General features: G+C 45.1%; 1 protein-coding gene across 1 annotated transcript in view; it reads left to right on the top strand.

Moving 5' to 3' along the window:
• Positions 1-1,207: 1,207 nt before the first annotated feature.
• The window catches only part of LOC143657131 (uncharacterized), a 145,748-nt gene continuing 134,067 nt past the window's right edge, over positions 1,208-12,888 (top strand). Inside the window, exons 1-3 of the mRNA XM_077129172.1 lie at positions 1,208-1,314; positions 1,467-1,569; positions 9,923-12,116. Coding sequence (XP_076985287.1) covers positions 1,208-1,314; positions 1,467-1,569; positions 9,923-12,116 — 2,404 coding nt within the window. The remainder of the gene's footprint in view (positions 1,315-1,466; positions 1,570-9,922; positions 12,117-12,888) is intronic.

The following is a 12,888-nucleotide window of genomic DNA, read 5'->3' as shown; positions in this document are numbered from 1 at the left end:
AACAGTTTATCATAATAAGCCATGATAAATTCATCAATTACTAGAGACCCATACATTATTCTGCTCCGTTGGGTTGAGCCTGCCCAAACCTGTAAGGGAAACTGGGCAAATATTACAGGTCTCATTTTAACAATCAGGAAGGATTATACTATGGGGCTCCTAATTAGAACCTATGCTCTCTCCCATCTCACCACCATACTGCCTCTGTTCCTGGGTGGCCAGGTAAGGCTCAAGTTCCTTAGGGTCAGGCCCCGCATTCAAGCACAGTCAGGGCTGGGGGTGGTCTGCCTCATTGAGACCTCACCCAATTTCACTGAAACCTGCTCAATAATAATTTGCCCAAGAAAGGATAAGGCTAAAGGGGCTCAGAAATTGTTATCTAATGCATTTACACTATCTCTCAACAAGAACATTACTCCTTTGCAAGTTTCGGTGTTTTTTTTGTTTTGTTTTGTTTTTTTGGTGTGTGTGTGTTCTGAATCCAACGTGTAGACCAGTAATTGGAGGTAAGAGTTTCTGACATTTAAAGTCCTAGGCTTAACTATTGCCCCGCACCTCCAAAGGCACCCGCACTCTCTAATCCAAGTTCTACTTTCTAGATGTGCTTGTATTAATGAAGCTGTAGCCAGAATCCACTGTGTAACATCCCATGGATCACTGCTTTGCCAATGGAGTAGGAACGAAGGAGGAGGCTGCCTCCCAGTGGGAAATCCTCAAAAAGCAGTCACACCTCCAGCTATGTCAAGGGACTGTAGGCTAGGGGATTTCGCATTCCTAGAGCCAAGAACCTCTTCGAGAGCCTCCGAGGAAATTAGTGTTCGGAGATGGGGCAGGGGTGAGGGTGGATTCTTTTACCATTGTGGAGTGCGGGTGAGGAGATGTTGGGAAAAAAGAACAGGCAAAACCAGTGTCTCCCAACTGCCCGGCCCTCTAAAACCCCTGGTTAAATCCAGATTCTGTCCTCGCAGGGGAGATTGATTGAACAGGCCAGGAGTGGGAAGCTGGGGTCTGTGTCAGGTGGTTCTGGTCACCTGGCAAATTTGGAGATCCTAGACTGCGAAGCAATTTTCTATTTCTGTAGCGGATCGCGGGAACACTGAAATTGCTCTCTGCTCTCTGCGCTCTCGCGGCGGGCAGTTGCGGCTCTGACTCGGGCGTCGCCAGGGCAGCCACTTCCCGCCGCTGCCCCGCCCCCGCGGCGGTTTCCATGGCGACCTCGGCCGCGCCGCGTTCTTTCTCCTTCCTGCAGTGTTTCCAAGGCTCCCCCACGCGGAGGAGGGGAATTCTCCTCCAGGACAGTCAGGCTAAGGCTAAGTTATTATTATTGTTTTACTTATTGATTTAAGTACTTCTGCCCATTTCTTTTTAAAATTAAGCTTCAAGGGTTTTGTCTTTTTTGAGAGGGGAGGGGGAGCGGGATATATATGACAGGTCTTTCTAGGACTATGTTTACATTTTACTTTCAGATTGGCTCTTCAGATTGACTCTCATGCTGAAAGAATCCACGAGGTCTACCTGCCTCGACAGTTTACCTTCCCGCAGTGGTGTTGTGAAGAAGAGGACACTCAGGTATGTGGCTTTTGCATTGGTGCGCAGAAAGCTGCCACACGGAGGTGGCACCCGGACCACGGGCTTCCTGTCCGCTTCTTTCCTGTCCAGCCTGCCTTTCTCTCCCGGGCCTGCTGTGCCTCCTCAGCCAACCCAGATGGTGGGGAGGGGAGGGGGGAGGTTTGGGAGGGGTCCGATTCTACCAGGCCCAGGTAGGAACCGCAGGCTATGCTCACAAAAGCATGTGGGTGTGAGCTCAGCTCTCAGAAGCCCTAATAACTATTCAAACCAACTCTCCTTGGGGACACGCTCACCTCCTGGTTGTTCTGGTTGTCAGCCCTTAGACTTTACCCCCCAAAGGTGCTCTTCCATCTTGGGCAGCATGTTTCAGCCGGTCAGGTACTGCCCCAGTGGGCTGTCAGCTTCTGTCCCCCTCCCAACTGTATGCACACTTCCACACCATCTGTATCCCTATTAAGTTCTTATCTGGCACACGGTAGGAGCCCCTGAAGGCTTGATGAGAAAGTAGTGTTAAGTCTCACCTTTTTTTTTCTTTTTGTTTTTATGAATGAGGGCACTGGTTGAGCTGCTTGCCGAGAAAGACACACTGACAGCTTGCAGTGGGGCTGGGATTTAAATCCAGAATTGTTGGCCCAACCCCAGAGTCCACACAGTTTTCACTTACCACACCGCCTGCCAGTGCATTTAGAATGATGGAGGACTGTCCGAGGGGGAGGTGGTTTGTTTCTTGAAGTGAAAAATTGAAAGTGAAAATTTGACTGTAGGTGTGTTGCTCTTCACTCAGTCAACAAGAGAGGGTGGAGGTTCTACCACGGAGCCTGGAGGTTCAGGCTCAAAGAGGGAACAGAAATCATGCAATAATAATAAAGTACCAGAGAGTCACTCATTTAGAGGAGCCTGTTCTTTCACCTGGATCCTGGCCTAGGAAATCCTGAAGTTTCTACATTAAATTAAGGTCTGAGAGTATTGGGGGGGTGGGAGGGCGTGGTTATCTATCAGTTCTGTCCATCAAAGGCTTGGTTAAGACGGAATTGCAGATTGTTTTTGTTTGTTTGTTTTTTTGCTTTTCTGTAATGTAAGCACTGAAAACCTAGCAGCGGAGTTGGTTGGATTTGGAAGGAAAGGTTTTCTCCTGAATATGTGGTGATTTTTTTAGACGTGCAATGTGTTTCCTGGTTTATTTTTCTAGAAGAATTTATTTTGCTTTCTAATCACTTATCAGAGTGCATGTGGGTGCATGTGGTTTGCCTTTTATGTTTCTAGGTACCTCTTCACACTTCTGTTCTCTGTTCTTCCATTCAGTTGACACCCACCCCCCCCCCCCCCCGTTTTTTAATTTTATTTTTTCATTATTCCCCTTGGAGGGAAGGACTTTTTAGTTAGAATTGGAACCCCAGCAACAGAGCTTTGGAAAGTGGGACTTAGATGACCTGCTGTGTGAGGGCGAGACTCTTGAATACAGCTCATTGGGGGGTGCCACAGGCAAATAATACATATGTTGCACAGTTTTCGAAAAATGCACTTGTCTCCTGGGTGGTCTTGGTACTTTCTTGAAGCCCAGGTCTCCAACTGGGCCTGCCCGGTGATGTGGTATAAATGTCCCAAATGATGGTCACATGGGCGAGAGAGTCCATGGCACGGCCCCCCTTGTGATGGTGTCAGGGGGCATTTCTGTCCCTTGCTGGGATTTTTGTGCCCACATGGTCTGAGGCCCACAGAGTCTGAGGTCTCTCTTCACTGGAGTCCCTCTTCTTTCAATGCCTGGAGGGGACGGTGGAACAAAGTGTGTCAGGAAAATCTCTGGCTGGGCCAGAGGTCCTCTTCCCTAGAGCTGGGGAGTCCCTCAGCCCTTCTTCTGTGGACATGTTCTAAGGTGGAATTAGCAGTGCCCTCCTCTTGAAGTGTAGGCAATGTGGTCTTCTTGTGGTGCTTCCTTACAAGGAGAAGCTTAGGGAGCTCCTACTGCCAGAGGCTCCTTCTTCTGGCCTCCCTAGGCTCCCACTGGCTGAGCAGCTGCCAGGTTTCCATGGGTCCCCCCTATGGACATGGCAATGAGAGACCCCAGAAGTCACCTACCTGGCTTCAGATGTACTTTACCTGGGCAGGCCTGAAGCTGGAACTGTAGGTCCTCATGGACCCTGTGATGATGGGTCACTGGCTGCCAAGAGGCCAGCCCGGAGGGGTGGATGGTAGTCACCCTCCCAGTGGGGTGGAGTGCCACTGGCTATGCAGGGATGGGTGGAGGTGGTGGGTAAATGCCTTGTGCACCCCTGCAGGTGTCCTTTTCATCCATGATGGGCGCGGTGGGTTTGGCCTGGCTGATGCTGTGGTCAGGCCAAGGTGTGGGCTTGAGAAAGTCAGGCAGGGGGAGGGGTACCGAGACAGGAGGGAATGCTGAGGGAAGGGAGGAAAGGGCCAGTGGTTCCCCCACCCTTTTTTCCCCCTTCCTTGCTGTCCCACTTTATGTCAGTAGTTTTTGTGCTAACCATACCTTGCCTCTGCCTTGATTTCTGCTCTGCCTGCCTTTAAGGCTAACAATGGTCAAGCTGTGGAAAACCTACAGCTTGTTTGTTTATTTTGTAGATGGCATGAGCAGACTGCAATCAGAAGAGGGGCTAGGAGGTAAGGTTCGAGTCTGCAAAGTTCACAGTGGATCGCAAGAAACTGCTGTTGAAATAATGAAACGCTGAAGTCCAGGAAAAATTTTGGCATTTAACAAGGAATTAGAAGGAGGCCTATTAAGCAAATATCTGTTTATCTACGCCAAAATGCTGACATTGCCACTTCTACACAATGCTCTTTTAATAATTGCAAACCTAATTTTAAAGCCTTTTTTTTTGTCCTGTTTAGGCTCATATGCTTTCTTTTCCATGGGCAGGCCAGTCTATTTGTGTTTGAATTAATCACCTGTCAATTGGGATCTAAAACACACACTTGAGTTATGCATTGCTTATTTCAATGCAGGACTGAATAAATAATTAAAAGTGAGAAGCAGTATAGCCAGGAGTTGAGAACATGAACCCTGGAGCTGGTCTCTTAGACTGGAATTTGGGTTTTTCCACTTATAAGCTGTGTGACCCTGGGCAAGTTACTTAACCTCTCTTCACCTCTGTTTTCAAAATATTAAGTGGTATGTGTTAATGATGATGATGACACGGTTGCCCATAGATCCCACTCAACCGTGATTTTTAATATATTCCAAGGATTTGTACTTTTCCTTTTAAGTTACTGCTTTCTGAATTTCTGCCAGTGAACTTCCTGCCAGTGGGTATGTCTTCATGCTGTCATTGTTCAGTCAGAAAGCTGTGGAAAGAGCACTGGGTTTGGGGTCAAAAGCCATAGATCCATCATAATTTGGCCACTTAGTGCCTGTAGACATGGCTGTGGTCCTATGCTCTGGCCCTGAGTGTCCATCTCTAACAAGTGCAATTGGCCTAGATAAAAGCCAAGTTATTCTTCCCTAATCATGATCCTCATGACACTCTAATCTCATTGTGACAAAAAAAAAAAGTTCAATTCAAGGCAATGTGCAATGTAATTAGAAATGGATAAAAAATATGATGATATGATAAATGCCCCTCAGGATAATTTCTGCTGGGACTAATAATACCCGGTATATCACTGATAATACCCAGTGTATCAGTTTCTGAGTGCTGCTGAGGCTCTTGGTGCCAGCCTAGAATGAAATGCTCTTGGCTTTGAAAGAGAATAGTGAGAAGTCAGGAACTGAGGGAGAGAGTCTTCCCATGCTTCGGTTTTGCTGGAGTGTTAAATTCGTGCTCTTTGGCAGTTTTCAGTGTCGCTGAGAAAAATCGATTCAACATCCCAGTGTGCTCCTGACTACCTATACAAGTAGACTTTACAAATGTCGATTGACCAGTGTTTTGGTTTGTTAAAGCTGCCAGAATGCAATATACTAGAAACAGAATGGCTTTTAAAAAGGGAATATATTAAGTTGCAAGTTTGTGGTTCTAAGGCTATAAAATGTCCAAACTAAGGCACCCAGATAAAGATACCTTGACTCAAGAAAGGCTGATGGGTCTGGAACACATTTTTCAGCTGGGAAGGCATGTGGCTGGGAACGCATGAAGGTGCTTTGGCTTTTGGTTTTCAGAGAGCTTCCCCAAGGTCATTTTCTTTCTGCATCTCCAGACATCTCCCTCTGTGTTGGCTCTGAAGCTTTTTCTGAAATGGTTCCCTCTTAAAGGACTCCAGTAAGCAGCCTCATCTTAAATGGGTGGAGACACATCTTCATGGAAATCACCTTGTCAAAAGGTCCCCCAACTACATTCAATGAGAATTAAAAAACGTGGCTTTTCTAGGGTACACAACAATTTCAAACCATCACACTAGTTATTTTATGGAGCACCTTCCATATGAATAAAAATGTTCTTGGTGTTCTAATGTACAAAAAATCATTTCATACCATATGTGCTCTGACGGAACTTGGCCTTAAGTAGAGCAACTACGTGTGACTTCCTTAAAAGCTAGATAACATCCCTGAAGTCAAGGAAAGATTGGGGGAACTGTTCCAGATCAAAGGATTAAAGAGACATGACAACCAAATGCAAATTGGAACTGAGTCTAAAATTGGAACTAAAGCTAGAAAGCATTGTGATATCGGGATTGGAACTGAATCTGCAAAGGACATTATTGAGAGAACTGGGGAAGCTTGAATGGGATTGTAATGAATTATTGTTAGTTTCCTACTTTTGCTGGTTGTATTCATTGTAAGTTGTGAAGGAGAATGTCTTTCTTTGTAGGAAATGTACACTAAAGCATTCAGGGGTAATGGAGTTCAGGTCAGCAACTTACTCTCAGGAGGGAAAAGTTCATCGACTTAGGGTGACCAAGAGTATTGGTTTGCCTGGGACAGTCCCAGTTTTAGCCTTGGCAATCCTGTGTCCAGGAAACCCCTCAGTCCCAGGCAGATGGCACAGGGTTGGTTATCCTATTCATACCATACCTGCCACTTTTCTGTAAGCTTGAGTTGTGACAAATTGACCTTGTTTAAGGTTAGATAATTTAAACAATAATAATCCAAGCAAACAATATAGGCCTGGTTAGACAAGCAGCACATAATTTGGTACAATCAGTAAAGGCTGTAGTTGGCAAACGAGGTGATCGCGGTGACCTGGAATGGTGAGAGGTGGGTGGGGGTCCAGAACGAATGGTCCTGGAACTCTCCTCGCCTAACTCCACTACGGTGCACAGACACGGACCTGGTCCTGGGTCCATCAGTCACGATGCCCTTGACCAGGTTCATTGTTCCAAGCCTTAGTTTCCTCATTTGCAAAATAAGAATGTTGTCCAGTGGGTTTCACACGTTTTTCTCCGCAGTAGACCCCTTTGCTATGAGGATATTTCACATCTGACATGTAGTGCAACTGCTCTGGTTGAAGTGTGTGGAGGGTTTGCAGCTCTGCTATCCCCTCTGTCTCCCCTGAAGTCCCTCCTGCTGTGGCCTCTGAAACCCTTTGCAATCCTGGAGCTCTGTGTCTTTTAAACTAGAAAATACTCCAGGAAATATTTCTTTTTTATTTATAAACTCTCCCACTTCCCTCAAAAGTGCCATGATGCAAAAATGCCACGATGCAAAAAATGCCACGATACAGACATGGTATCTCTAGAAATTATTTGTCCGTGTACACAGATACATGTTTAAAGGTAAGGGATGCCCATACAGTGTTATTTAGTCTCAGCATTATAATTTAGCTTCCTTTAGTAGCCCTAGGAATGCATTTATTTATGAGATCGATTTCTTGTTGAACTTAGAGTCCAGTGCAATCTGAGGACATTCCAAGGCATTGGGGAAGGGGAAGAGTAGAAGACTAAGGCTAGGTCAATGGAAATGACCTTCGTGAATGTAAACAATTTTCTTCCCAAACCACCGACATGACAGTCATTATGTGTTTAGGACCCACAGACTGGGAAAATACAATGTCAAATTGTTTCTCTGAGGTCAGGAGTAATTTTATGGGACTTTGTATTTTATGAATTGCGGTGTTTGTTTATTATTCCAGAGACCTGTAGCTCACAAAAGGATTCTTCATTTGCTTGTGACAACTGTGACTTACCCCGCCCCCAGGGGTCTGCAGCCTCCTGGTTCAGCCAGCTTCTTCTGGCTAAAATCTCTCTCAGCTGGAAGCCTCTACACATGCTGTTCCTTCCGCCTGAAACATTCTTCCCTATTTCCTCTTGGCCAGGCTAACTGTTGTATGGCTTTCAAGTCTCAGCTGAGATGCCATCGCTCCAGGCGGCTGTTGAAGTGCTCTCCTCTGGTAGACACCCCCACGACCCTGTAGTTCTAACATCACACATGTCACTCATCCAACAGGAAGAACGGGTATTAATTCCCCCCTCTCTCTGAGTTATGTGTCTAAATAGGCTAAGTTTCAGTAAATGGGGAGACCTTTGGATAGGGTGGCTTGAAAAAGCTGAGACTAAATCTGATATCCCCAGTAAGGGATGGTGTGAGAAGCTGGGGTGCTAAACTGCAGGGGTGCAGGGGTCTGGTGGAGAAGCTAGGAGAAGCACCTGTTGATTAGAACCAGAGGCACTTCAAAGAAAGACATGTTACATGGGGGCTTATGAAGTTGTACACTGTGGGTTGTGCGGGAAATCTTCAGAAGGGCTCATATAAAGTTATAAGTGCTATGTTTAGATTTCTTGTAGGAAAAGTAACCCCACAAAAACTAATGGGGTCCAGTTCCCATGCGGTGTGTGGCTAAAATTAGAATCAGCAGCATGTTCCACTAAACAGCCATATACCAGATGTCTGTCTGCTCTCATCTCTCCCCAGCTCTAGACTCCTGTGCACAACACATAATAGGGCCTCAGTAAATGTCAACTGCATTGAGAAATCTCAGTTTTAGACCAGGGCATGGAGTGGCTACTGACCGCTTTGAAAGAATCATTTTGAATTGGGGAATATTCTGACAAGGTCAAATGAATACTCCAAGAAATCAGGCGAAGTCTGGGAAAGACTTTCTTAGCCCCAACGCAGAGTCAGGTTAAGTCTGAGGAGAGCGGTGTGAGAAGTTTCGAGATGGCTATTTACTCAGTCCTCCATAATAAAATGGTAGTGATTGTTTTCTAACATCGAAAGAACCACTTTAGAATGTCCTGGTTCTCGTGGAGCTGTGGCCAGAGGGGCAGCTCTGAGCCCAAAGTGGAGAGCTCACCACTGAGCACCTTGAGAGATGCAGAGGACACATTTCATTACTTGTGATTCACAATGGAGTCGAAAAGAGCCTTGGATTTGGGACCAGAAGACCTGACTTCTGGCCTTGGCTTGGCGTCTGGCAGTTCTGTGTCTGGATGAATCCCTGTTCTCTGAACCTCACCACATCTGACACCCTCTTAGGATCAAGGACAAGATCAAAGCAGAGATCTTGTGGAAAGTTGCTGCAAATATAGGACTTAAATCTCTTATCACTATCAGTCATGTATGCATTCCTTTCTTTATGCATCCAGAAATTTCCAGGGGCTGACCATGTGGGGTAGAAGATCTCTGTGTAGTGGTGTATTTTTTTAATTGGTAATTTTCAAATTATTGGAAGTGCCTCAGGAGAGAAATATGTGATTTAGGGGAAGAAAGAAAGGAGAAGGAGAAGGAGAAGTTTAGTCTTAAAAACCTGGCCCGTGTGAAGGATAAAAGACTCTGATGTGTTAATTTGTTATTGTGGCTGTTTTAAAGCACAGGTTTGCCAGAGTTCTAGTTTTGATGATCTGCATATTAGATTGACAATTGACCCTGAGGCTTTTTGGCTTTGCTGCTGAATCTGGAGCCTTCTCTCCATCTTCCTGTCCTGTATCTCAGGTTTTGGCAGAGTACGTAGGAAGGATAAATTGGTATGAGGTGTTTGAACTGAGTGGTTCTGAATATTCTCTCCTTGTCTTCTTCTTCCTTCCTTCTATTCTAGGCTTTTCTTTTTTGAAAAACAAAAATCCCTGTTCCATTTATAAAAGTCAAAATAGCTTATATACTTGGTAAAAAAAAACATTAAATAGTAAAGTCTTGAAATAAACTAGGCTCACCTTATTTAAAAGTCATATTATATATTATATTCACTTAACTGGCATATTTCCTACTGAAAGACAAAACTAATCTTTCTTTTTCAGTGACTGAGACCCTAACTTGGCTGAGTGCAATAAAATACTAATGGAGAAGTTTCTCTTCATTTCCCTTGCTGCTTCAGTTACCTGCTCTTGCAGTTACGAAACTGTCCTCCAGTACTCAGTGAAATGTTAATGGGGTTGTTGGATGTTAGCGGGCATGGTAAGGCCACAATGTAGATAGAAGTATCATTAATGGGGTGTTTTTGTAAATGTCCCACCTTTTTGTTTGCAGATGGATCCCTCACCCCCAACAGTGACTGGACATTCTCCACGGAATGAGGCAGACACCCCTCAAACCTGTGACCTAAAGGATCTACGAGCTAAGCGTGTAGCTTACTACAAAAGCATTGGAATCATCAAGGGTGATTCTTCCAAAATTGGCAACCAACCAGTGTCCTCAGCTTCCCAAGACACCAAAGGGAAACACTCAGAAAATCAGAACTTCAACCTGGGAAGCCTGCAGAAATCACCTCACTATTCAGCAAGTGGAAAGGAACCTATAGTCCATGAAGAGTCCCAGGTAGTTCCTGGAGAAGCAGAGCAGGACCTGGGCCAGATGACTGGAGAGGGGCACAGGAGAAGGAGCTGCCCCATGGAATTGGATTTCCAAATGTTGGCTGATCCCTCAGTACCTGAGACCCAGAAACTGCAGCATGTTATAAATTGGGCGCAAAAGTTCTTATCCAACTCTCCAGAAGAGCAGGGGTTGAAGAGTCCCAGAATGTCTTTAGGCCACTTACACTCTAACCTTTGCCAAAGTGCAGAAGCTGTAGGTAGTCAGAAAGATGTCCATCTGAGATCATCCGTTTCTTCACCCCTGCTCAGAGGAGACCAGGCCAGCCCACGAATAGACCTTCACAACTTCTCTTTAAGGCCCCCAGAGAACTTGTCAGAAATGGACTTGTCTTCAGAATTTCCACATTCCTTTCTGAAGTTGAGTTTTCTTGGCAAGCAGTCTCATGGGTGTCAAGAAACTACAGTGAAGAATGAGAGGGAAAGAAGAGCTGCTGGGTCCCCTGCTAATAGTTTTAAGCAGACAGATTCTGCTCAACAAAAGTGTGATCGAGCAGGAAATACACGTATTCAGAACCCAGATGAGGAAGACACATTTCCTGAGAGACTGAGGATTCAGGCACAAATCAGAGACACTTCTGAAGAGAGGAAGGTTTTAGAGGAAACTGGACAGAGCCCGCCCAGAAATGGTTACTTCTGGACTCCACTGAGTGACAGCTCAGAAGAAGAGTGTTTGGATGGTTCTGGGGATAGTGAGAGCACATTTAGAAGGGGAGTGCAAGGTAGGAAGTGTGAAGAGTTTGTAGGGTTTGCATTATCTTCCACACATGATAGCACACCAGTGTCACAAACCACAATGCTGGAGAGTGATGCTTCGTCCCCTGGGGACACACCCCTGGAGGCAGACAGGAGAGGACATTTCAGAGGAGCAGCACCTACAGGGACACCCAAGGACATTGAGGAAGAGTCCAAGGTAGAGAGCTCCAGAGGCTTCCGCCATATGGCAGTCCCCAAACAGGGACTGTCCAGAGTGCAATTTACATCCCCCTGTGACAGCTCCAAAGGAAGGGGAAAGGAATCAGACCATATGAAGTTCTCCTTGGGGTCCCCCCACTCTCATATTCACAGTAAAAATAAGTGGAAATGTGGCACCATGGAGAGAGAAGGAGGGACATTTCTAGGGAGAGTACCAAGAGGCAGCCAAAGCAGTAGTGTCCCGAGATTGGTTAAAGGCAGCCCTCCATTCATAACTCAGAGGCAGCTGGATCTAACCCATCCTGAAGGTTCAGCCCCTCAAGTTCCCAGCCTTTTGCTAAATTCCTCAGAGGATCCCTCAGAGAATGTTTTAGTACATAAATGTTGGGACTCTGATGTCTTCCATGAACCTGCTGCAGATTCACACAGCTCCCGGTTCAGTGAATCATCACCAGCTGGGGCACACAGCCTGTCTGTGCAGACACACCAAGTGATCACCAGGAAAATGTCTCAAGAGCAAAAGGAAAAGACAGTACCTTCAAGTCACCATATTTCCAGAGGCATTTCCAAAATTGCTCGGAAGGGCTCCTTCCCATGCCAGGATATTGGCGATGGTCCTTCCTGGAGTGTACTGGAGACATATGTCTATTATTTGCATATGCTGGACAAGATCAGGGGTCACTCTTCGGAAGAGGAGAACTCCTCTCTGCCTTTCCAGAGGACTGGGCTGTCTGAATCTGAGTCAATGATCACTTCTCTAAAAGGGAAAGGCAGGTTTAAAGGGGCCGGCCTGGATAGGAACACCAAGGGATGGAAGGATGAGTGTGAGAGTGATGTAGCCATGGATGGGGAGGGAGACACCGATCCACAAGCACAAGGCTGTGCAGAAGAGGGAGGTCTGCAAGAGACCAGCTTTTGGAAACCTCAAGGCAATTATGGTATGAAACGAAAGTGAGCAAAAAACCCCTCATGAGCAGTTAATTTACTGGCACTTGTAAAATGTCCTGTACCATTGGGAATGAGACACAGACTTCTGGCTTCATCACATATTTGCTTTATGACCTCTTTTTCCATAAATACAAAATTGGGAAAAATTATTGGAATAGCATTTAAGCTGTTGGATATTATGCAAATATTGATTTAATTTTGGCAGAATGAAAGCCAATAGCTAATAAGAAGTAATTTTATAAAATAGTTATTCTGAAAGGTAAACTCTCCACCATCTTTCTGGTCCAATGTATATCTTTTAGATGCTTGCTTTTTCTGTGAGTGTGATGATACTATTCATTTTGCTGCCTTGTCGTTTGCAGCATTTTATGTCTTTCATCTAAAATACATTTTAATAACCAAGGATTAGAAAATAGAATCTGCCTCTCCAATTTGAGTATTGTGCAGCTAGAAAATGATTATTTCATTTTCATTTTATGGAACAAGCCCAGGTTATGAATTTAAAATACCTTGCTAAATCCGTACGCAAGAATATTTTCTTACTTGAATTCCTTATATTTCCTTGTGTTTTGGAACTAGGTTACATGATTCATGATAAATAATAGGAAAATACAGCATTCTAAGGCTATTTTGAGAAACAGCTGATATATGAAATGGTGTAAGACACATTTTGTCAAAGTATGCACTTAATATTCTTATAAGATTTGGGAGGTTGAGCAAAATGCTTTCCATCCGTAGAGAGTGACAGTTCATTGGCAAAGT

Source organism: Tamandua tetradactyla, chromosome 2, assembly GCF_023851605.1.
Source record: "Tamandua tetradactyla isolate mTamTet1 chromosome 2, mTamTet1.pri, whole genome shotgun sequence".
Taxonomy (NCBI): Eukaryota; Metazoa; Chordata; class Mammalia; order Pilosa; family Myrmecophagidae; genus Tamandua; species Tamandua tetradactyla.
This window is presented reverse-complemented; position numbering and strand designations above follow the sequence as displayed.